Source organism: Ruditapes philippinarum, unplaced genomic scaffold (assembly GCF_026571515.1).
Source record: "Ruditapes philippinarum isolate M1 unplaced genomic scaffold, ASM2657151v2 ctg227_1_1_1_1, whole genome shotgun sequence".
In the NCBI taxonomy this organism is placed as follows: Eukaryota; Metazoa; Mollusca; class Bivalvia; order Venerida; family Veneridae; genus Ruditapes; species Ruditapes philippinarum.
This window is the reverse complement of record NW_026863206.1, coordinates 42737-67883: the sequence shown is the minus strand read 5'-3', so window position 1 is coordinate 67883 and position 25147 is coordinate 42737. Positions and strand designations below refer to the sequence as shown.

Here is a 25147-nt window from a genome sequence, read left to right as displayed (position 1 = left end):
TTTCTTGAAATGTTTTGACTCATGTGGTGGCATGCAACTTTAAATACATGTACACGATTTGAAGGAACGAGTGCAAAAGGCATATTTGCGACGATCCGCTCTTAGGACCTTGTCAGGCAAAAAATTTGTCTGTCGCGTACAAAATATGTGAAAAATGACTGAATTAATGTAAAGTACTTATTATTTAAGTATTATCCCAATTCCCACTGCACCATTTCTATCATTTCTATTGCTGACTGACTTGTAATAAACAGCCCAATAGTATTATTTATAGTATTTATAAAAAAATCATATACAAAAAACACATTTCGATAGCCTCAGACAAAGCGTCTGGTCAAACGTTTTTGGGAGCTCTACACATTGTTGTAAAAACACACACACATAAAAGCAAAATCAGCAAAAATACCCCCCCCCCCAATAAAAAAATCCACCCCCGAAAAAAAAACAAGCAAACAAACAAACAAACAACAACATATAAACCCCATAAAACAAACATTTTCTTGAAAACTTTAAGATTGCTCAAAGTCTTTTTTCTACATATTTTCATTTTTCTATACATATACATATGTTTTTTTTTCTAGTTCAAGACAAAATATACGCTATGTACAGTACATTGTTGATAATCTATGTGTAATTTAAACCGATCAAGGCATGATTTTAATGGTATACTCTTGCCATAAGTACATTTATTATTACATTTCAGAAAAAGCCCACGACAGAAAATCATTAAAGCTAAGATTGACAGATAAAATAGTTTTCAATGCATTTTAAAGGCACATTATGTTTCAGAAAAGAATATATGTCTTCTTTTTCAAGAAGGGCAAACATGAGTTTTATAGCGATCATAAAGTAATGGTATAAGAGCATGTTTAGAAACCTATCACCTGAAGAAAGCAGCGCAGAATATTAAATTATTTGTTATTAAGGTAGCAAAATGTAAACAAAAAATATTTTTTACTTACTATATAACTTCAAGTGTAAAAATGGCCAAAAAGAAGCAGAAGCAAAGGAGTGTTCAGGTATTTGGCCAATGAGTTATTTTTTAGGGAACTATAACAGGGGCATTTAAAATAAAAAAAACTTTCGGGAAATAAAAATATAAGCATTTCGGAGGCATAATTTGCCTTTAATATTTAATTATGAAAAAATGTACATGTATAATAAAGTTGTTTTGTAATAAAATAAGTGTATCACCTTAGCACAATGAGGCATAATGCGCCTTTAATATTCAATTATTACAATATATACATGTATAATAATGCATTTATTGTAATAAAATAAGACGTATCACATTAGCACAAAGAAGAATGGGCAATATTATTTCATATTAACCATGTAATTGATGACCACGTGATAGGAGCGAGAATAACGTGTACACGAATTCACATTCATATTATTGTATGATAACGATTACTTCCTTAAAAAGTATATTAAAATAAAACAGTCATTTGGTAAGGCAAAAATGGACAGAATGCAAAAAAATATCGGTCATTAATGTCAATCACCGTAAATTATATTTATACAATATACTAAGCCGTTCATTTCTTTCATCTGGCAATGACCACAAAACTGTCATAGGATTTGTCAGCGAGGTAATTTCACGCGAACTGTGTCAGGTATAATTATCATTTATGATTGGTCGACTCGGTCACATGATTAACGGAAGAAAGGAAACACGTGACGTAAATCATCCAACATATTTTTTTCGCAACAATAGCCATAAAGTGACCGCTGGATTCTTTGTCTTTTCGCCCATGTTAGGAGAGAGTGTGTGAGATAGGGCCTAGTCTCAAATAAAAAATAATATTCAAGATGGCACCTTTTGGAATAATCATAGCTCTCCTAAGTTCTTTTGGTAGGTCTTTCGAAACATCATTATATATAAGAATATAAAGTTAGTGAAATAAAAGCTAAACAGTGCGTTAAGTATATCGGATTGTTATTCTAAACAAGGCAATTTGGATTTTGTTAATTTGTTTTTAAAGTTTTGAAGTGCTTATTTGGATTATTTAACTTTTTTTTTAAGTTCAAAGTAAAAAGGAATTGATTTGAGGTATACGTAAGAGAATTACAACCGTTAAGTACTACGCAATAGTTAAGTCTCTTTTTCTATTTCTGATTCTTCCTGAAGCGTTCATCGCTTTTCGAAGCTTTTTAGAAATTAGTAGAACGTTGCAGAGAACGTGTATCAGCATTAAAATAATACAATGAAATACAAATAACTATACTGCAAAAATAAAGATTTGAATTTTACACCAAGTCAGACATCTGCTGTAATAAAAACTTCTACGATTCTAATCATATCTTGGAAATGAAGTTCTTTGTAAACTGAATAATATATAACATGATTATATGTAGCATTGGTAAATATGGTAGTTATTGTATATTGGTCATAACACCTTCAATACATTATATGTTTGTTACTGTTATATAAATTCATATGTTTTATATGCACAAATATAATGTACGGTATAGAGTTGGATGCCCTCGACCTGTATATACCTATTGACGAGGGAAATAATGAACATGAAAAAAAATATCTTGGAAGTGGAATTCTGTTTCAACTGTATTCGTATTACATAATTTACACACACGCTTCTCACGCAACATATCGATATTTAAATATTGCATTTACTAAGAAGATACAAATATATTTTATGAGTTCAAAGGCACGCCAGAAAACATTTTATTATTCAAACTCCGATGTTACGTAATGACACGTTTTTATTGTAGTTAGTATATCTAAAGAAATTTTTCAAATTTCCGTGTTAATTTTCCATTTTGTTATCAAATATGACAAAAATATGGGGATTACTTATTAACAGATAAATGGTTCTAATGTTTGCTCATTCTTTAGCTGCTATTGATTGCAAGTTTTATATACATTTTTTTTTCTTTTCTTCACATCTCTATTTTGATACCTTTCGGAGCGTCGAGGATAACGGGACTCAAAAGTCACTGTTCATAAGAGAATGGGTACATTCATTTAACTTAGACTGTCAGGCCCTTGTAAGAATCACTTTAAAGGTTTTGAATATAGATTTTTTTCTTTAAACAGGTCTAGGTTTTCATGATATTTACAGACAGTCTGTAAATTTATGGACCATCTATAATTTTACAGGTTTTTCTATCTGTAAATTTATAGACAATAAATGCGAAAATAGTATAAGTTGTATTAAAATTAAAAACCGCAAGTTAATAAGAATAAATTTACTGATTATATGATTAAATGTAACAGTATGATAAGATTCAGAACAATTTGATGACTTTCAATTTTCACTTTTAACAAAAATTTCAAAGTCATCATACAAAGATGAAACTTATCTCATTACCTTTCTTAATAGAAACAATCAATATAACAACTTGTTTTAAGCTGCGAATTTTAGTATAAAACTAAAAACTGCAAATTTAACATTGAGGATCTGTAAATTTATGGACTGAAAAATCTTTGAATTTATAGACTATCCATAAACTCACTGACAGTCCATAAATATCATGAAATCCTAGACCTGTTAAACACATCTGCTGACCCTCGGACATTCACAACATTGAAATACTTGTATTGGGAATTAAAACAATATAAACGAAAATTTTCATGTATGATGATTTGTTTTTGCATACTGTAATCATTTATAATTCATTTATTTCATCAAAGTTAGACCTCACTGCTAATGTTGTAAGACTTTATGGGTCATACTTTTGGCTTAACAATCTTATACAACTAAATGTAAACATCTTTTTTATATACAATGTATACATAAATATACGTATACATTACTACCTGTACATAGCAACCCCATTTGGTAGGCAAATACTTCTGTTGTAGCTGAGAGCATCATTTTGGCTAAACAATCGATTTATATAACTTACTGTTAAAGTATTCTTTATATAAAGAATATAAATGAATACGTATACATTTTAACCTCTGCATAGCAACCACCCTTTGGGAGGCAAAGACTGTGATTGTTGCTGAAAGGTATTGCTGTAGAGACGTTTAACCTTTCTCTTGGAAAAAAGTGTTACTGTAGTTTAAGGGTGTGGCTATAGAGGGTCGCTCTTTAGAAGTTGTACTGTATTCCTAAAAATAATGATATAAAACCTTTTTTTCTATTATTATAAACTTTTAATAGAAAGAACATCGAAACACGAGGCTATCTGTTTAGTTCGAGACAGGCGTAGCCAACTGTTTTAATGTTCTTTCTCTTTCGTATCAAAGACAAAAATTAAAAACACGTTCCCTGTCGTCATAATATGAAACCCCAGAAAATCGTCACAATATTTTTTATGTAACTCCATGAAAATGTAACCAATCAAAGAGCAGGCCCTATATTTATCCCCGAGAAACAGTGCTGTAAATGGAGTGCGGGTAACTAATATTTACACTCCAGTTAACGTACTGTGCTTTTATGGGTATACGATTTAATCGTGACACAATTTCAACAGAAAGTTCTCCAAACTATGATACAATTATCATTATTGAAATACGATGATTAAATCAGAAGCATTGAACATGTTCTATGACATACAGGGTTCTAATTAATAGTTCTCTCTCATCAAATGTATATTCTTTTATCTTACAATGTTAGTGAAAAAGCTTTTACAACAACGTATTATTATTTAACCGGTACAGTTGGCCTAGTGGTTAAGGCGTCCGCTTTTTGATATCTCGTCCACGGGGGATGAATGTTTCTCTTGGGATTCGTTCCGAAATGATCGACCGCTTCGTGAGCCGCGAGGTAGTTAAATGAATGGTTACCGATTTCTATCCGCCTGGCATAGTGGTAGGAGTTGGGAGGTACATGCAAGCAAAAGGTGTGAAGTCAGAAATGGCTGGTCATTTAAGTAGGGGTGACACTATAATAAGCAAGACCTTTTATTTTGTTAATGATATTTATTATACTTTTTTCAATTAACTATGAATTATTAGGATAAAATGTATTAATCAACTGAGCCGGGGGCATTTTGACATATTTTGAAATGTAACGTTCGATGCCACCATGCCACGTGATTCCTGACGTCATTTCAAGCTATTTAAACCAATACTTTAATAGGTTTTTAAAGATATTTGAACTTTATTCTCTTTTTTGTCCCTGTCTTTTGTCCTTATTCTAATAATTCAAATAAACAATATGAATTAGGATATAACATCTAGTGCAGGTTTTAACAACAATCAAGTTCAGTTTGGATTATATATTTGATAAAATATACACTGTTTAATGTTACACATTTGTGCCAATTTTTGTACATTATAATAATTCGTTCAACTCGAGGCTACATTGTAGGCAAAAATCATTTGCTGCCTTAAAGGGACTCCACTGAGGTTTTTTGACATGATGGGACTGAAAATATTTTTTCCAGATAAATGTACCATGTAGGTTTAGACCAAGAATCTTTGTGCAAAATATCATATCATTCGCGCACTTCGTTTTTCCAGAATACTTATTCAAATTGTAAAAAATGACCCAAAATGAAAAGCGTTTAAACGCTTTTCACTCAAACCGGGCAAAGAAAGGCATAAAAATACGATTTTTCATTTTATTTTGAAGTATATTCCTTAACTATCTTTGCATATATTTCTGTTTAAAGTGCCCCAGCTCATTCATGTAAGAAATTCAAATGTTATGTTTTTGGGCTTTTAAACCTCAGTGGAGTCCCTTTAAGTTCATTATTTATTGATGAAACAAATTGTACACTATGCGGACAAATCGATATTGAGCATGAATTTCATTATATTTTGTAATCTATTTTGAAGATTTAAGTAGTAAGAAATAAAACATTGGGAGAATTCATTTTATTAAATTAGATAAAAACCAACATGTTTACTGTTCAAATCTTGTTGAATGAAACTTTTATGATCAAAAACACCCCGAATAAGTTGTAGTTTTGGTATATGACTGAAATAGGATAGGGCAAATAATTATGACAAAATTATAACAAACTAAACCTATTAATTATCTTATAATTGTGTATTTTTTCTACTTTTATCACAAAACTATTTTTTTTAAATATATCTAAATTGATTACTTATACATATATTTTAAACGTCATACTTGTGATGCATTACACATAATGAGGTCACGCTTCAATTATAGTTATTGCTCACAATATTTCTCATTACATTTTACGAGTATTTGCGCAAGTTTGGACATTTGTTTATAGTAATATTTGCCTTCTTCACACAAACGTATACATAATTTATATCGATTGCCCGGAGAACACGAAACATTCGGTTAGTGATAAGTAACATAATTACGTACACTTATATATTAGTATATATACACACAAATGTTTTTGTCATGATATATACGATACGTAAAGTCATCAATAAAATGATATCTTTATTGCTATTACCTGACATAAGAACGTGACCAGTTAATTCGCGACACTCATGGACACCAAATATCGAACACAATTATCTTAAAAGGACACTACGTCGTATGAATGCTATCTATTTCCAATTACAAACCACCATGATGTCATTGTGAACTGTAATTTGTAATCATTCTACGATACTAACAACGATACCGGAAAAATGTAACAACACTGTCGAAGTTTCAATTGTTTGCTTTTCTCTAGCCCTGTGACATTTGACACCCAAAGGTTGGCCGTGTTGTAAAAGGATCCCGATCAATCTGCTCCAATAACAAAGTTGAAGACGAATTTCATTATTACTGGGTCAAAAATTATTCAGTTATCATTGGAAAGCATTTATAAGCGACCGGATAGCTCAATCAGTCTTCAGTTGGGCTATGGCACGATATTCAGAGGGTTCCGAATTCGAGTCTTAATCATGTTGAACCATTCTTTCACCGTGTGTCTCATGCAAATGTATTAAAGTACTAGTATATGAAATATTGATGAAAAAAAAGATATCTGGAAACAAAGTGATCCCTCGGAAGTATTAATCACAACAAAATAACATAAGAATTGCAGACTCGGTTTGATTGAGTCTGTACATGAGGGAACTCAGATTACAAAGATCGAGAGTGGTGGTCAAAAAGTCAATGTGTCTGCTTCAACTCCGACACCATGGGTTTGAGCCAAACTTGGGCCACCACCATGTTTCCCTGTGCTACATCAATTGAGCTAAATTACAGTCAGGACCAGGAATTGGTCAAGATAAAATATTTTGTATTTTAAAAAAGATTTGTTTAGAAACACATCTACGAAAGTCAAGCGATGCTATATACGTCAACTTCGAACTAGAAAAAGAAATATATCCAATATAGATAAAGAAGGAGAAAATTCGGGACTTTCAAAATTTCATCGAGATAACGAAATATCGAGAAAAGCGATATCGATATAACCATAGTTGACTGTATATGGATATGGAAAAAATATTGTCCAAAATTTAACTTGTTGTTCAGAATGATATGTTTTCTTGCTTATTTCTATATATGAGGTCATAAATGTACACGTACATACCTTAGATATTATCAATAAAGAAAATCGACTAAGTGAAAACAAGGGGCTATCTGATTTGTATGAGGAGCATAGCCCCCGAGTAATCAGATTGCCGAGTGTTTTGATGCTCTTTCTCTTCTGTATCATAGGCAAAAATATAAACACGACATTTCTATCGTTTTTAAAAGTGATATGCAGTAAAAGCAATTATTGTTAAGAAAACAAACCTATATACAACGAAAAAATTAATGCATGACATAAATAATAACTACCGCAGACATTGAAAGCAAATCATTTTTCTGGAGTTTACCTTATGTTTCATCAAAAGGTAAAGTGCCTTGTTTATCTACGAAACATATACATCAAATTTTGAGTCGTTGAATAACAAATGTTTCACAATTATATTGTAATGAAACAATAATAACGTTGATAAAAATGTTAATTTGTTTTCAATATTAAGTAATTACTAGTATAATTAAAGTCTTTGTGCTCTTTTTAGAGTATTTCCTTGAAAAAATGTAAATTTTATCAATAAAAATTAGTTCATAAGTCACTTAGTATTTAAACTATGTCATTTATTGATAAATATACACACGTAAATGGCGGACTGTTATCATTTTCTTTAATTAACAAACAAATAGCGGCTGTTTATTTAGACATAAGGTACTTATTATAAGTCCTGATGATATATCATTGTTTATATATAAAAATGTCATAATTGATTAAATTATTGACCTAGGAACAAATAAAAATGTCAGAAATTATATCAATATAAATACATAATAAACAAAATCCCGTGAAACGATAAGACTGTAACAAATGAAGTTCTTGTTTTAAAAGAAGCGTAAATAATTCGTCCGTTTTCAAGGTGTTGGCACATTTCATTTTGATTGAATTTGAAACGTTTTAATATTGTTTGAAAGTTGTTCTAGGGTGGAGTCAATTAATGAAGTTAAAGCAGAAATTTGTGAAAGTCTCAACAACAACAAAATGTACTGCAAAGTTGAAAAACAGGCCCGTGTTCACAAAGATTTAAGGATCAAGATCAGATTTAAAAGCTCTAATATTCTTCATTGTTTATTCTAATACTAGTAGATTAAATATCGATATTAGTTTGATAAAACTGGACTTGAATAGCAAGTTTATGGTATTTTAGAATACATTTATTGATTTTTATCAAGATACGGGCATTTAACAGTTGATCAAAATATTGATCCTGATCCTAAAATTGATCTCTTTTTTTTGATCCGAATATTTGTTTTGCTATTTGTTGATTTTATCCCAAAATAGTTTGGTTTCTTTGCAACTCAGCAATTTGTTACATTTTGAATATCTACCATTTAGTTCTAGCAAAACACGATTAATTATAGTAACATAAAATAATGAAAATAAAATCAGGCTCACTTGATCCTGATCTTTTGTTAGTCAACACGGGACCAAAACACAAAAATATAACAAAACTAAATCGTTGACCCATTGACATCTCAACCCAGGGAGCAAATGTTCGAGCTCTACTGGGGCCACGACCATGTTCCCACATATGACATCAGTTTAAAACATATTTATTTACGCTCGATTGCGAAATAAGTTCTTTCAACTTATATTAATCAGTTTCGAGCCCGTTTCTTGGAACCAACCAGTACTGATTGTTCGTTCCTAAACCATTATAAATGCTCGTTGTTTTAATAAAAAATATATTTTATGTTTCAGTTTTATACACAGAATCAACAATTTGTAAGTATATTCTATAGCTGATATTCTTCTTAAATTGGACAAACTTTATTTTAAATAATATTTTACACTTAATAAATTGATCGCCGATTTGATTTCTTTGAAATAAAAACTTCAGCTATTTTTAACATATTACAATAGGCCCATAATGTCTCAAAATTGGATTTATTTCTCTATTTTTTGGTTTGAAAAGTTTCTCATTGGTCATTTACATGAACCATCTTTTGCTTCAATTACTATTTGGCAATAAGTACAGTCAAAGTGCTTAAGTATTTGGCATTGAAGTCAAAATACTTTAATATTTGTTTACATTTTACATTCATAACAAATAACTTCACAATTATTTCTACTCTTTTAAAATCTACCTTTAAAATGCTTGCTTTCGTGCATCAAATATTTCAATAGTACATTTTTTCTTTAAAATTTTGATATTCTCAAATTTCTCCATTTTTTTATTCCTTATTTTCATTACTTAATATATCAGTAATGATATAGTTGAGTTCTGCATGACTTTATTTACTTAGAATTTTATTACCTTAAACTTTAATTGTGTTACCTGTCTACTTTTAAACACAACAGTATCTGTTCCGAAATTTGGTGTAAATTTGTTCAGTCATTCGATAATAATTGCCAACATGTTACACTTTTCTTTTGCGTTCTTTTGATCTTTTTTCTGTATCTTTCAGTACAACATAAGAAACATTATTATCCATCTAAATTTTCAAAGGGAGGACATTTTTGTGAGTAAACCGTATTAGTACATAACTACAGCTGCCACTTGGCTTTTTTTGTTTTTAGTCTTCTGATAAAGTAAACCAATCAACATATAAATTACTAGTGTCCTATAGAGTATGAAGGTTGATATAAGACTGTTCTTAAATAGTCGTGTTAAAGCGTGCTGATTGTAGCTCCAGCTAGAATTCCAACATTTTTGCACTAAAATAGTATTTTTTTATGGAGGAAGACCACAGGTGTCCACTCGGTGCATCAATTCAGTAGAACCACTGGCCTTCCATAAGCTCGTCGGATAGCTTTTTTACATAAAAGAGTTCAAAGCCCTTGGCGGAATTTGAACCCATAGTGGCGATGATCAAGTGGTCTGTGTTCAACGACCTTCATCACTCAGCCATTAAAGTGTGACGTTTGGAAAGGCAATGGCATCCTTAATATCAAATCATGTTTATGTGGTAGAAATATTTGTGTAATATCGGAAGGTATATATTTTAGAATATATATTAAAACTAACTGCTTTTTGCGTACAGAGCAATTTGAACCATATGTGCTTTATATTTATTTATTTGTGTTTTTAAAGCTTGTATTTATGGACTTTATTTTGCAGCCGGTGGTTTTAAAGGAGGATTTGGAAAATACAGCCAAGGTTACTATGACAAACTTATAAATTATCTATCTTATTTAACAATGAAATCAAAACCTGAGTAACTAAATTCACAAAGAAAAATCACATTTAGATAAAATTGAATATTGCTCAACAGTGGCGGGAGTACATGTACGAGTATTAATTAGCCGCGTATAACACATAAACCATACTTGCAGTGTTTTTCTTTCTGTAAAATTATAGACGGGGGTGGGGTTAAATGAAAACTGTTTTTAATGAGTATGGTCAGAAAAGATTATGGAAATGGCAACAAATAAATTGAATGATTGATTGATTGATTGATTGACCGACTTATTTTTTAACTTTATTTTGTAGCCGGTGGATTTAAAGGAGGATATGGAAAATATAACCTAGGTATGTCACTACACCTTTTGTAATAATAAGTTACATTAGAAAAATAAAATGAAACAAACATCAAATCTTATACATGTATGTTGTGTGTGGGGGTATGGGGAGGGTGAGATTATTATGACCCTTGTGCACACCCCTAGAGCGTTTTGTTGATACCATACATATAAATTTTGATACACATATTGAATTTGTAATATACATAGAGGATATTGAATGTGTGTCAGTTCAATATTGTAGTCATAAATACTTTTTTTAAACTACAGTAGTTCATTTAATTTGTATACACAAACCGATTACACATTTAGTAATTTTGTTTATATATTATTGTACACCTCTTATCATATGTAAATATATCAATAAAAAACTAAAAAAACAACAACTGAGAATACTGAATTAATTGCAAGAGTTGAATAAAATTATATTATGCGAGCCTCTGGCGAGTGCAATAAGTTCAGTAATGAACTTATACGAATTAAATATTCTATTTATCACATACCCAAAATAAAGACCGTTTAGAGTGAAATAAAGAGTCATTTTTCATTGACGCGCCTATAGTATAACGCTAACATTACACTTTGTTTTTATAACGCTAGTGACGTCACGTCAAAATATATACACGGCCGTGCAATACCATATTTACGGAGTCGCAAAATCGGCACGGGTGTGTGATAAACATTATTTTTGTGATAAAAATATTGAATATATGACACAAATTCCAATTTTTTAAAATGCATATCAAATATTTAACATATTTTAAATACTTGATACACATATTGCAGTTTGGATACATGCATACAGATAAATTCTTTAAAATATAGTTTATATGTTTTATATTTGTATACATAATACAACCGAACAAATGTATAACAGTTTTTAATTGTGCTTCTAGTAAAAATGGATTTGACTGTTTCGTTAATTAAATTGAAAATATTTCATTTTTGCTTTTTTCAGGATTTCACAAAGGATGTGAGTAACTCTTTATCGATAGCTTCTAATTATTCATAGTACTTTAACCCATAACCGGCTTGAACCAAAATGTGATTCCCTTTTGCCGCTAGTATAGAGGCCGGATAGCCTGCATCTCTGTGCAATTTGACCAGTCTCTATAGCTATGCTTTTTGGAATTTTCATTTTTGTAAAGTGATCTTGAACATCTTTAGTAAATACGAATTTTAGTTCTATTGTGTTGAAAGGTATAAGTTTATTGTAACACTCTCGAATCCATTCCTGGAACTAAGCAGTACTAAGCAAATAGTGCAAAAATTCTTGCTCAAGGAAAGAAAGGCTTGCCCCTGACGGGGTTTGTACCCATGCGTTCAGCAATCCATAGATTATCAGTCCGACGCGTTACCACTCGGCAATGTTAACTTTAACTTTCCTGTTTCAAAACTGGTTATCTTAATTCTATGGTTTTCCGATTGATTTATATGATCATAAGGATTTTCCATTTTAAAATAGTCATAAAAGTAGCAATATGTTGTGATCTTGTTTTTTTCACATTGGGCAACATCGCCGGGTAGGTATACAAAAAAGTGTTAATTTGTTACTTATTCTGGATATCTGGATATGAATATCATTGTAATCAGTCCTTTAAGATTTGGCATAACTTTAGAAATGAACAAATTGTTGTACTAAACTAACAAGCAAAGCCTTTGAGCTTTTGTAAAACTTTGTTAAGATAGTTTTAAATTTGTTAACAATTTTCATATGTATGGGTATGTGTATGATTCTTTTTTAAGCTGGAGGAGGACATGGGGGATTTAACATAGGAAGTGGACATTACTACAAACCAGGTAATTATACATGTATATGTGTCATTTCTGTGAAGAAAAAAACAACGAAAAACAAAGCTGTTTAGCTTAGACAAATGTACGAAATAACTTAAAAAATAGCACGATTTTCTTGCGCCACAAAATATAAACCCTACTGTCTACATGATGAAAATATATTCGGCTTTTCACGTGCGTAAGAATCGGATTTCCGGTGCGCAGTAAATTAAAACTTCGAAGAACGCACTTGCCGGGAAGTTAGAATACATACATTTGAACTGCATTCTGCAAAATGTTATACAAACACGTTCTTGAAAACGCAACATTTATCTATGTATTCTTTAATTGAGCTATTTCAATTTAGTAAAAAGAACCTGTCGAAATGTTTATTTATCATTAAACAAGAGGGATGTTTAGTAATTTCGTGACTGAGTGGATTTTTGTTTATATACTAAGACATAAGAATAACTTTGCTTGTAAAAGCAGTCTGTAAACAAAAGATATCAAAATATTTCACAGAAATCACAAACATTAACAAGTTTATCAATCCAGTAGCTGTTATGTATCATGAAGCCTATGACGATGATATAAAACATATAAAATGAAAATTGATTTTTCCCTCTCTTTTTTCAGGGTTCCACAAAGGGCGTAAGTACCCCTTATTATTGCTAAATTAAATTTTATATAATATAGGAATCTAAAACATATCCTAGATATCTAATTTAAAGCATCGATAAATCTTTTAATTAAATATCTCTTTTTTGTTTATTGATTTAATGACAATATTTTCCTTTACGTTTTAATTTTATATGTTTCTATTTGTAACAAAATATTAATTCACTATCATTTCTTATATACAAGACATATTATTAATTCCTGCTGTATTCTTTTGTGTTTACGGTGTCGCAAAGGTCTAAAAATTAAAATCTTGAAATGCATTGGTTAACAAAATTTAATTTTTTCCTTCTGTGGGCCTAGTCCTATAAAATCTTTGAATTAATAATAATTATATATTTTTTGATAATTCCTTTTTAGACCAGGGCTACAATAAACATACGATGATCAAACCAGTGCCAGTTTATAAAACAGGTATGTTTTATTGTTCTACATATATTTAGTTTAACATTCAAACATCACCACTACCAACAACAACATCACTTCTACCAACAACAACACCAACACCACTACCACCACCACCAGCAACAACAACAAAAAAAAACAAAAAAGAAAAAACAATTGCAACAACCGCAGAAGCAACAGCAACAATAATAGCAGCTGGAGCAACAACAACAACAGTAGCATCAACATCGATTCCAACAACAACATCATCAACATTAACAGCAACAACAACAATAATAACAACAACAACAAAAACATTAATGATACTGATGTACAATTTTTTTTAGAAGAAATATACAAAATGTAAATAATAATGGTGTTTTATTTTTTTCCGCTCGGTTTGGTGCGGACAAAGAGCTCGAGTAATTTCAAGCATGAGGCGGGTGTCTGATAAAACTACTTTATATATATATCTTTTTTATAAAACTCTACAAAGATTAAAAATTATACACTTTTCGTGTACTATATTCATTTCAATACAAAAAGACAACCTATTTTGCATTGCATTTACTTTCCTTTTTTTCCATATTCAATAATACGCACTGACATTTTTTTTGTATTCCAGTATATGTCAACAAGAAAGGTAAGACGGATTTTCATACCGAACTTTCTTTATTTTATTTAGTCACATATGAAAGAATATAAAAAACAGATATTAAATAAAATGACTTTCGAAGATGATGATGGTATTTCATGAGATTTAGCCTTTTAAAACAGCTAAAAAGTGATAAAAACAGAAACAAACAAACAAACAAACAAACAAACAAACAAAAAGTAATTACAGAATATTTTCAGATACAGTACTGTAGTCAACATTTTACACGAAACAGAAAGTCTTTTTGATATGGTATTTTTCAAAGAGTTTATTCGTCAATGATTTAATATTCTACTGTTTTATTAATTTTTCATCTAACGTCTGTTTTTTTTTTATCTCCACAGTTCCAGTTTACAGAAAAATATACATTGACAAACCTGGTAAGTATATTTTTATTTTATTCAATGACATGGAAGGGAAAAAACCCTATGTTTTGTATAAAGTGAGCGAATAACAATGCAAATACACCAATAATTGAATAAAAAAGATCAATTTTAGAATCAAAATCAATATATCAATATTTTGATCAATTATAAAATGCCCATATCTAATAAAGTACGAGTAACAATTATATTAAGAAGAAATTTCATAAACATACCATTTTTCCGTTATTGATATTGAATATTTAAAGATTTAAAGGAACTCCACCGAGGTTCAAAAGCCTAGAAAACGCACATTGAATTTCTTACAAAGATCATCTGGGACACTTAAAACAGAAATTATTATATTCTTAACATGATTCATAAACATACTCGGTAATTAATTGAAAATCGTATCTTTTGTTATTCTCAGCACAATTTAAGTGAAAAGCGTTCCAACACGAGTAATTGGTCTATATCTTCATCAAATGGAACATTAATCTCGAAAACAAGAAACATTTTCCAGTCCCGCCAATTCAAAAAACTTCAGTGGAGTCCCTTTAATATTTGAGGATATATAATGGAGAATATTTGAGGTTTTTGTTATATTTAGATCTAAGCGAACAAAAGTACAAAATAAAAATAATTAGTATGCCATTATCAATATTTTATGACTGATAATTATCACGAGCTATGCGGAAAAAAATCAAACGCAGTTAAAGTTTAGACCACAATAACTCATGAGAATTATACGTATCAAAGAATATATTTATCATGCACAGTTATAAATCATCAAAGCTTTTCATGTGTCACGTGATCAGTTTTATTACAAAGGTTTATTAGTTAATTGCAAATTATACCATTCATAACTGGCATGATTCATATTAACGGATTTTTTGTGTATTTATTTATAATAATATATGGTTGAATAAATAGATAATAAATAATAGTATTTTAAAAGTAATTATTTATTTCATTCTTTCTATTACAGTGTACAGAAAAATATACAGAGACGGTATGCATTACTCAATACCCTTTTTTTTTGTAGAATTTTGACTCTTTCACATTAAAAAAAAAACAAACAAAAAAAAACAAACAAAAAAACAACAACAACAACAACTTGTATATAAAAACTTATTTAAAATAACGAATTCACCATGTAGCACTTATTTTATTTACTTAAAAAGGCATGCAATTAATGATTTTTTAAGTAAATATTGCGATTACTCACGTACAGTTTCCCAATTTGGTACCCACGGAGTTATATTTTTAATAATTATGTTATTGTTAATATAAGAATAACATTTTTATGTTTCCTAGTCAAAGTACCAGTAGGCCCAAGACCAAACCGTCTCAATCCAGGCGCATGGTTCCCAAAATCAGGACCGGGTCCCGTAGGCCCACAAGCACGTGGCGGAAGTGGTAAGTGTAATCTAATCTTGCGCATGCGTTGAATCTGTAAATAAATTTATTTTGATAATCGTTGATAATATATTTCTTGCATATCAGACAGAATTATCTACCGTTTACAACGATGCTAGAAAATCCTGTATTACACCCTATATAAGACATATCGCGGGACTATCTAGCTCTCGGGTAACTGTTTAGTGGAAACTTGGCACATCCTCGTTATCGCCGTGGACAGTTACCCTCGAGCTATATATTCCGGTCTGTACCGGCAGCCAGTCTGACTCCGGGTATCACGTGAAAAGTATCCACTTTCACTCATTTCCTGCATGACTTCGTCTATTTATAGGTCAGGTATCACGTGAAATGTATCCACTTTCACTCATTTCCTGCATGACTTCGTCTATTTATAGTTCAGGTATCACGTGGACCAGGATCAGGCGGTGCTGCAGGGCCAGACATAAACTTTGACGTCAATGCTTTCGGAGGAGCTGGAGGATTTGGAGGTCCTGGAGGGGCCGGAGGAGGTGGAATTGACCTTAATATTGATGTTACGGGTCCTGGAGGATTTGACCTAGGAGCAGGAGCAGGCGGTGGAGCAGGGGGAAACTTTGATCTGAATTTAGGACTACCGGACATAGGTTTGTAACTGATTACCACTAACCTATCGCATTTTGAGTAAATAATTTACTCATTTTTTCAAATTGTTTTAGAAATAATTTGATTGTGTGTGCATTGCAGAGGCTTTAATTAAAACATAATTTGAACAAAAAAGTTAATTAGTACAATGAGCTGCAAAAAATGCTATGTGTTTATGCATTTGATTCAAAAATAAAAAAAGCAAATAGGTTAAGCATATTTTTACAAGTAGTTTGTTCCACTCAGCAAGACAAAATCATGACGTAAATTTGATTTTTCATAAATTGTACGCGTAATTTCACGATATATCAACACTTATCATTGATATAACCTGGATATCTCCAAGCTTATTTAATGATCATACGTTACGGAAAAAAAAACGACATATGCCGTTATTTCCCGACAAATGTAGTCTTATTAATGATATTTCTTGAAATTGACGTTTGTTTCTTTTTACGATACCATCGAAAAACGAAAAGTAATAAACTTTGTCGATTTTTAACGATTGATGATATTCAATGTGATTTCAAAGTTTATATCATATACTGTTACGGAAAGTAACGAAGTTTTCTGGAAATTCACGAAATATGCAAATATTTCAGGGGGTGGAGGAATAGACTTGGGTTTAGACATTGGAGGCGGTATTGGTGGCGGATTAGATGGTGGTCTCCCAGGTATGGGTGACCTTGGACTCGGTATGGACCTTGGTGGTGGCGGGTTTGGTGATCTTGGTCTGGGAGGAGGTGGAGGAGGGCTCGACCTTGGCGTCGGAGGAGATCTTGGATTTGGTGGCGGTGGAGGTCTCGATCTTGGTGGCGGTGCCGGTCTCGGATTTGGTGATGGGGCTGGACTTGGAATGGCAGGAGTGCCTGGTCTTAGGGGTATGTTAATAATACCATAATTACATAGATCAAAATGAAAAGTATTAATGGCTATGAGTTTTGAAAGATAACTTTACATATGATACTACATGAAATTGGTCATTTCGGTTGCCACATTGATGAAATTAAAACTACACAATAATGCATGTATTTAATAAATCATTTACACATACAATCATAAATCAAAATCTGGGCAAAGTGTGAATCATCGGAAGCATTAATTACAACAAAGTAACAAGGAACTTGCAGACTCGGTTTGAATGTGTTTTTACATGAGGTGTAATGAAAGAAATGCAACTTGCCCAACGCTCCTTAGCACCGGGCTTGAGCGTACTCAGTGTTCAACACTTCAGAGTGTTGGAATCAATGATCCCAAAGAGCCAGAAAAATATATCAGCACTGAAATAAATCTCGGTATTCCTTGTATTATATACATTAACAAATATACAATGTAAAAAACACGCGTTCATAATTTCGGGGTTGATATTCATCCTTGTTTTTAACATACATTTGAGAGTTTTCTGATACCCAAAATCTTTTTTTTAATAATGAATGGAAAATAGAGAGACATAAAAAACAAATATCTTATTGGTATATCTATTGTAGAGTTCAGTGCTCCAGGACTTGCCAGTTTCCAACAGGCGCCTTCCGAAACAATAGTCAGTAAGTAAAATTACATATATTTGTCTCATCAAATCACAAATTTTGGATAAGCAGACCGGGTTAATGGTCTATAATTGCTATCTGAAACTCAACAAAAAAGGGATTTCCAAGCTTATTCCTCGGTACAAACAAACTAAAGTGTATTACCGTTATGGCTTTACAGTGCCAAGTCGTACGCAATAGATTTTTGGCTTTACGGTGCCTTGGGCCCCTGCAGTACTCAATAGAGTTTTGGCTTTACGGTGCCCTGTCGTACGCAATAGATTTTTGGCTTTACGGTGCCCTGCCGTACGCAATAGATTTTTGGCTTTACGGTGCCTGCCGTACGCAATAGAATTTTGGTTTTACGGTGCCTTGGGGCCCCTGCAGTACTCAATAGAGTTTTGGCTTTACGGTGCCCTGTCGTACGCAATAGATTTTTGGCTTTACGGTGCCCTGCCGTACGCAATAGATTTTTGGCTTTACGGTGCCTGCCGTACGCAATAGAATTTTGGTTTTACGGTGCCCTGCCGTACGCAATAGATTTTTGGCTTTACGGTGCCCTGCCGTACGCAATAGATTTGTAAGCGTGGCGAGCTTATTCTTGAAGTTGTAACTGTTAAAGTTTGTTTGTTCCCCGGATAAACTGGGAAAAAACCAAACAATGTTATATTGCTGATTGCCAATTAGTGAAACTGAAACAGTAATTGATGGATCCCTACTCTGAACTTTTATTTGAATAAAAATATATTTAACCACAAACATTGACATGCGCTTTTTTGTTAACAAATATGTTGTGATGAACTTGTAATTGTATCCATTTATCTGATAAAAAGAATTTGATAGGCCAGGAATTTAAATACAAGTTTGCCTACTCCTCTTATTGGAGGAATCTTCTAAAAAATATTAAAATCGAATTAAATGATATCGAAAGGGTAGAATATTTTTTGTATATGTACCACACACATACCATGTTTAACTTAGTTGTCTCTGTCATTTATTCTTAAATTATACCGTACTATGCAAGAGAAGAAAAAATTGTCAACTTTCAATTATAGCAAAGATCATTTTTTGGCAAAAAATCTTCGTAGCGTTAGGTTCTGTGCTTTTGTTTGATTTTAAATTTCGTTACTTTAAGCGTTTTTAAAGCATGGATTCGCTGTCTTTTATACAGCTGTAAAACAGTTATGATTAAATTTTTTTCAATTATATACAATTCACAACTATTTTACCTATCATGGTGCTTAAACTATATTATTTTTGTCACTTTCAGCTAACCAAATCCATATAAGTGAGTATTGTTTATATCTTTAAAAAATATACGTCATTCTGTTTTTTTGTTTAGTTTATGTTTTATTTCATTTAGCTTATTTTTCCCCAACTGATTGAATTCAAAGAAAAATGTATAAATATAAAATTGACCCGAACCTGTTTCGATATCATAATGTTTGCTTTTCGATATTAACACGTAAGAATGATTATGAATTTTTCTTATATCATTTTTTTTTTCAATTTCATATTAAAGATCTGTGTTGTCTTAAAGCATATACAATATATAAGTACAATATATATGGAATTCCTTTTGATTTTTTTTTAGAATTGTTATGCTTCGATTTACAAAACATTGTAAGACAAATACCACCTTTTGTTTCTATAAAAATGGCACATTCAAATAAATCCTTAATATGAGCTTTGTATCTTTTTTCAGCGGATACAGACCACGGTAAAGACGTTTTGTTTTGTTTTCTTTTTTTTTTTAAATAAAAGTCACGAAGTCTTAACTAAAATGTCAGAAATGCGTGTTAAATAGATAATTAATACCCATAATAGAAACTCTGTTTCTTTAACGTATTGCATACTTATGTAAAATTTAAGAAATTGAATATGAAAGGAAATTGAAATGAAGACATACTTGAAAAAATAGAAAAGAATTTGAACGATGATTCAATCAATGATCCTAATCCTAACCTGGTCATCAAAGTACTTCGGTGATATATAACCCAGCACCTTCATATCATAATGTAACAAAAATTCATAAACAAATTGAACTTATACATTTATTATTATTTCATCTATAAAATTATCATATTTGCATCTTGATATTCAACCAAGCTGATTTCTTTATTCAGCCATGGTCATGCTAAAATTGAGGTTACATATCTGAAACTCCATAGTTACAATTTGGTTTAACATAAACGTAATCTTTGGCTTAGGATATAAGTCATTATTTTTATATCCGTTTTGGTCTATCTGTTTACCAAACTGAAATTTCATAGTTGCAACTTGGTTAAACATAAAATTTATCGTTGGCTAAGGAATTGTTGCATTTTGATATAAGTCAGTATATTTATATATGCCTTTGGTCTATCTGTTTTACCAATTACCTCTTTTGTTGTCCTCCAGTCATCACAAAAAACTGAAATTCCATTGTTACAACTTGGTTAAACATAAACTTAACCATCGGCAAAGGATTTGTTACATTTTGATATAAGTCAATATATATATTTATACCTTTTAGTCTATCTGTTTCACCAATGACCTCTTTTGTTGTCCTCCAGTCGTCACAAACACCAATACCAACTCTGCCAGCAGCCACAGCAATAGTGCCAGCGCATCTATACACAATAACATTGGTGTACACGATGCCGACTCCAGTAATTATGTTTTAGTTTTCTTTACTTATCATACATATAGAGTTTATTTCTTCAATACATGCGTTTGACATAGATGCTATTTTTCATTTCCATATTTTTGGCGTAAATTTGATCATTTTCGTGTTTTGACGTTTTTTTTCTCATTTCCGTGTTTTAACGTTGATTTTAGCACATCGATGATATAGGCCAAAATTGTACTATCTGTGAAAAGTATCAATATAACTGACTAGTTAAAATAGAATGTTACCATTCATATTTCAATTTATATTGTAATGTATATATACATTCATCAATATTAATGAGATTCGGATAATGTATTATTTCGGATATGAGGGTTCTTTTAATTGGTGAGACTTAACAATGTGATATATTTATATAGTTACTGTAAACAGTGGAGGTCCTGGAATTGGTCATGAAGTGGGTATTGGTCATGGAGCCGGGATCGGACACGGCCTTGGAGCCGGTGGCGGTAAGCTTTCGATACACTCTCTATATATATATTAAAAATTACAAAAAAAATGTCACATTTTGAATCCCTTTTTCTACATTTTATGTTAATTTTTGGCGAATCATAAATCACAAACCGAGTATCCCTAGCAGCAAATACAACGGCATTTAATATCCCATAATTTTGTCAGAAAAACAACTGAGTGTCCTATTTCCAAGACTGGCTGATCGTTAATGGCATAATTGACGATAAGAAGTATATAATTATAACACAGATAAATTATTCATATTATTATGGAAATATTTTATAATTGATTTTTTAAATATATAAATACAGGCGAATTAGCATTTGGACTTGACGCAGGAGCTCTTGGCGCTAACGCCGCCTCAGCTTTGGATTTGGCTAGTTTGTTAGGAAGTTCTATCATGGATTCCGCAGCAGGTGGTTTAGTGGGAGGCGCAGGGGCTGGACATTCTGCTGGAGGTATCGATCCATTCGTCGCTGGAGGAGCAGGAGGCGGGGCTTCAGGAGGTGGTGTCGGTTTGGGAATGGACGCTGGTTTGTCATTAGGAGGAGGGCACGATCTTGGATTTGGAGGCGGAGCTATGGGTGGAGTAGGCACAGGAGGAGTAGGTGGGGCATCAGGATTTGGTGGTGTTGACGCGTTAGGTGGAGCAGGAAGTGGAGGTAAATACTGAATAAAAAAGAAAAAAAAAGAAGTAATAAATGAATAGAAAATAAAAAAGAGAAATTATAATTAAAGAAAGTTCCCCCATTATTAGTATCTTACTTGTATAACAGTATAACATTATCATGCAGAACATTTTGCATGTCATATTGTCGTATTTCACTCATTGGTGTTTAGTAACACAATATTTATATAGTTAAGATTGTGTTCATTTAAAACTGTTTTTCTTTCAATATTGAAGAAAATATTATAAATTCTTGAAAGCTGTGTTTTCAAAGTTTGTGTATTACCATTATTTTGACATTTATTTCATAACGTCTTTCATTCAACAAAAATTACACAGAAATTTTTTTTAAATTAAGCGTTGTTTTGTGACTCAGCTTATTTGTTTATTATCTAGTTTATTATCTTTTAAGTATTTTCTTTAACTTTAACAAACCTATTAATGTCAAAAGTTTATTTTAAACAGTTATCCTGTCTAAGCCTTTTATTGATATATAACTGACAAAGATTTGTTTGATACGTTTATATCGTAAAGGTCACGGAGGAGTATCTAATCCTACTGATAATCAGCTAGCAAGTATACTTGCCGGGCTCGGATCAGGCGGCGGCACCGATCATGTGGCCACCGCGGCAACCCATCAAGGCCAACAAGGCGTTATGATTGGCGAACCAGGTATGCTAATATTTATAAGCCACGCCTCTGTATAGTGCTAAATTTATAAGCCCTGCCCTTACTCAGTGCTTCTAATTTTGTCGGGTTCCTTACTGGCTTCGTTGCCTGTTGCGCTGTGTCTATAAATATGTTGGATACTGCTTTCAATGAATGTTGCCTATCCTTCCCATATTTGGAATTGTCGTCATAGTTTCTGAGTCATTTTCATATATAAGAAATACTTTAGGCAAATGTATAGAGCATTTGGTTGGTGGTGTTGATTACGGGCCGATGTTGTACTCTCCTTTCAAGATTTTGTATATGTCCCTTTTGGTAATGTCAGTAATGATTTGATCTTTGTGTACGACTACATTATGTTCATGATGATCAAAGTCACCTACGAAGAAAGAAAACAAGTCCAGAGGTATGGCGGAACAAAATCATGAGATTTGTAGTTCGGAAATATAAGTAAAATGTATACTTCTATCTAAAATACTCGTAGAAAAAATTATCTACATGAAAATGTATCAATATAAAATAAACAAATAAACAATTATCTACATTTTCTCTTACAGTGGCACTTGTAACAATGGGGGATCAATTTGGTGGTGGACATTCTAGCGGTGGACACGGAGGGGCCACAGGTGGTGGTCACGGAGGGGGTCAGGCTGGCTTTGACCATGGCTCTGTTGGCGGTCACGGAGGGAAAATGGGAGGTCACGGTGGTTCAATAGGTGGTCACGGGGGTTCAATTGGAGGTCACGGCGGTTCAATAGGGGGTCACGGCGGTTCTTCGGGCGGTCATGGCAAAGCCTCAATGGGCGGCCACAGTACAAACGTAATTGGTGGTCATGGAGGTACAAATTATCACATATTAATTGTTTATAGCATTGTTTTAAATATAAGCAATTGCATACCATTTATAAAAAAAGAGAAACTTAAATCTTACTCCTTATATTTAGTTTTTAAATCAATAACATTTAATTCCATTGAAAAGAGAAAATAAACTATAAGATATTCTCATTATTTTTGGTCCCTTGCATTTTTCTTTTACAATAAAGTGACATAATGCTCACTCATTTTTTCTTTGTAAAGTTGATTTGATTTGACTGTATATTTCAAAACATTAGCTATCATAATGGTGATTGACCAACAGTTATATTTAGGAATTGTTTATATATAAATATGTTATTTAAAATTAATCTTCTTTTTATAAATTGACAGAGATTCCTATCATTTGAGAAATTTTGTGTTATATGGTTTATTTATTGTTTATATGAATTGAAATATAAAATTAAAAGGAATTTTGGTTCGCAGTTTTGGTAGATTGCTACAAGACTTTACTGTAAATTCGGTGGATATCTTATATGTATTCTTTATCATCTGTGCCTTTCTAATTTTCAGGCCATGTGTAAAATTATCAGAGGACTTTGATTTTTGCAAAGATCAGCATAAATTATTTTGTCATTATTGACAACAGACTCTTGAGGTGTGATAAACAAGACAAGACAGACGTATAAATTATGGAATACAATAAGGGACACACAGAAATATGGAATACAATAAGGGACAAAACATTCGTTAATGAAATAAATGACATCAGTAAAATGTCGCTTGAGGAATTCTTCCTGATAGAAACAATGACTGATTACTGAATGATTCTAAAATAACATTTATTGAAACAAATTCAAAATTTACATTTGCATTTTAATATGAAATCCGTCCTCAGAAGATTAATTTTTTTGTCAAAGTAATAATATACCGTAATTTAAAGCAACTCTGACCACCCCATTGAGCTAACCTGTTGTGGTAGTAAGACATTTCTTGTATTCTTAAATAAACTGTTGAACTGTTGTTGTTATATTTTTGTATTTCTGAATCCCATTCCTTTGATTTGCTGTTCATGCCACCGTGTAAGTTACATGCGAAACCCTTACTCTGTTTTGTAGTCAACTATAATTAATAAATATATTTTGGGTTTTTACTTTGCAAACTAATTTTCATTTTGTGCAAATAATGCAAACATTGTTTCACTAATAAGTAGCCTTCATAAATTCCACCAGTGTTCATTTTAACAATACAAATACTTCATATCGCACAAGAAAACAGGTGAACACTTTTACAATTTTAAAGTATTTCCGGACGAATCGTAAAGCATTCTAGTGTTGAATCTCAACAATCTGTAAAGGCAAGTTACGAATTACCGTTGTATCATTATAACCCATACATGCAGTAGCAGCACTGGTTTAAACTTTATTCAATCCACAAGTTATAAACATTTAAACAAAAAAACTTTACAACGGAAGGCGATTGTTTACTTCCGCCACACAATATTCAATCTTGCTGTAACCAATTTATTCTGTTAAAGAGAGACCACGGAGGATGATTTATGAATGGACCCACATACAA

The 25147-nt window shown here is 31.8% G+C and overlaps 1 protein-coding gene and 1 long non-coding RNA gene across 2 annotated transcripts; both read left to right on the top strand.

Annotated features, from left to right (window-relative positions):
- Positions 1-1710: 1710 nt before the first annotated feature.
- On the top strand, positions 1711-10886 carry LOC132721470 (uncharacterized). The gene is made up of 5 exons (XR_009624464.1): positions 1711-1855; positions 9115-9138; positions 9822-9875; positions 10475-10513; positions 10847-10886. It is a non-coding gene; the product is annotated as an uncharacterized LOC132721470 (long non-coding RNA).
- A 919-nt stretch (positions 10887-11805) lies between these two features.
- On the top strand, positions 11806-24555 carry LOC132721469 (uncharacterized). The gene is made up of 19 exons (XM_060705776.1): positions 11806-11848; positions 12622-12675; positions 13285-13299; positions 13687-13740; positions 14336-14353; positions 14710-14745; positions 15716-15739; positions 16045-16146; positions 16545-16772; positions 17373-17651; positions 18258-18314; positions 19567-19584; positions 20002-20016; positions 20852-20947; positions 21327-21416; positions 21732-22082; positions 22622-22759; positions 23314-23595; positions 24143-24555. Exons 4-19 carry the CDS (start codon positions 13710-13712, stop codon positions 24151-24153), a joined length of 1776 nt encoding a protein of 591 aa, XP_060561759.1. The 5' UTR covers positions 11806-11848; positions 12622-12675; positions 13285-13299; positions 13687-13709; the 3' UTR covers positions 24154-24555.
- The last annotated feature ends 592 nt before the right edge of the window (positions 24556-25147 follow it).

Coding starts and splice junctions, on each gene's coding strand:
- LOC132721469 (XM_060705776.1), top strand. CDS start 13,710: ATGATCAAACCAGTGCCAGTTTATAAAACAG. Junction 14,746..15,715: donor AATATACATTGACAAACCTG/GTAAGTATATTT, acceptor TTTCTATTACAG/TGTACAGAAAAATATACAGA. Junction 20,948..21,326: donor TGTACACGATGCCGACTCCA/GTAATTATGTTT, acceptor ATATTTATATAG/TTACTGTAAACAGTGGAGGT.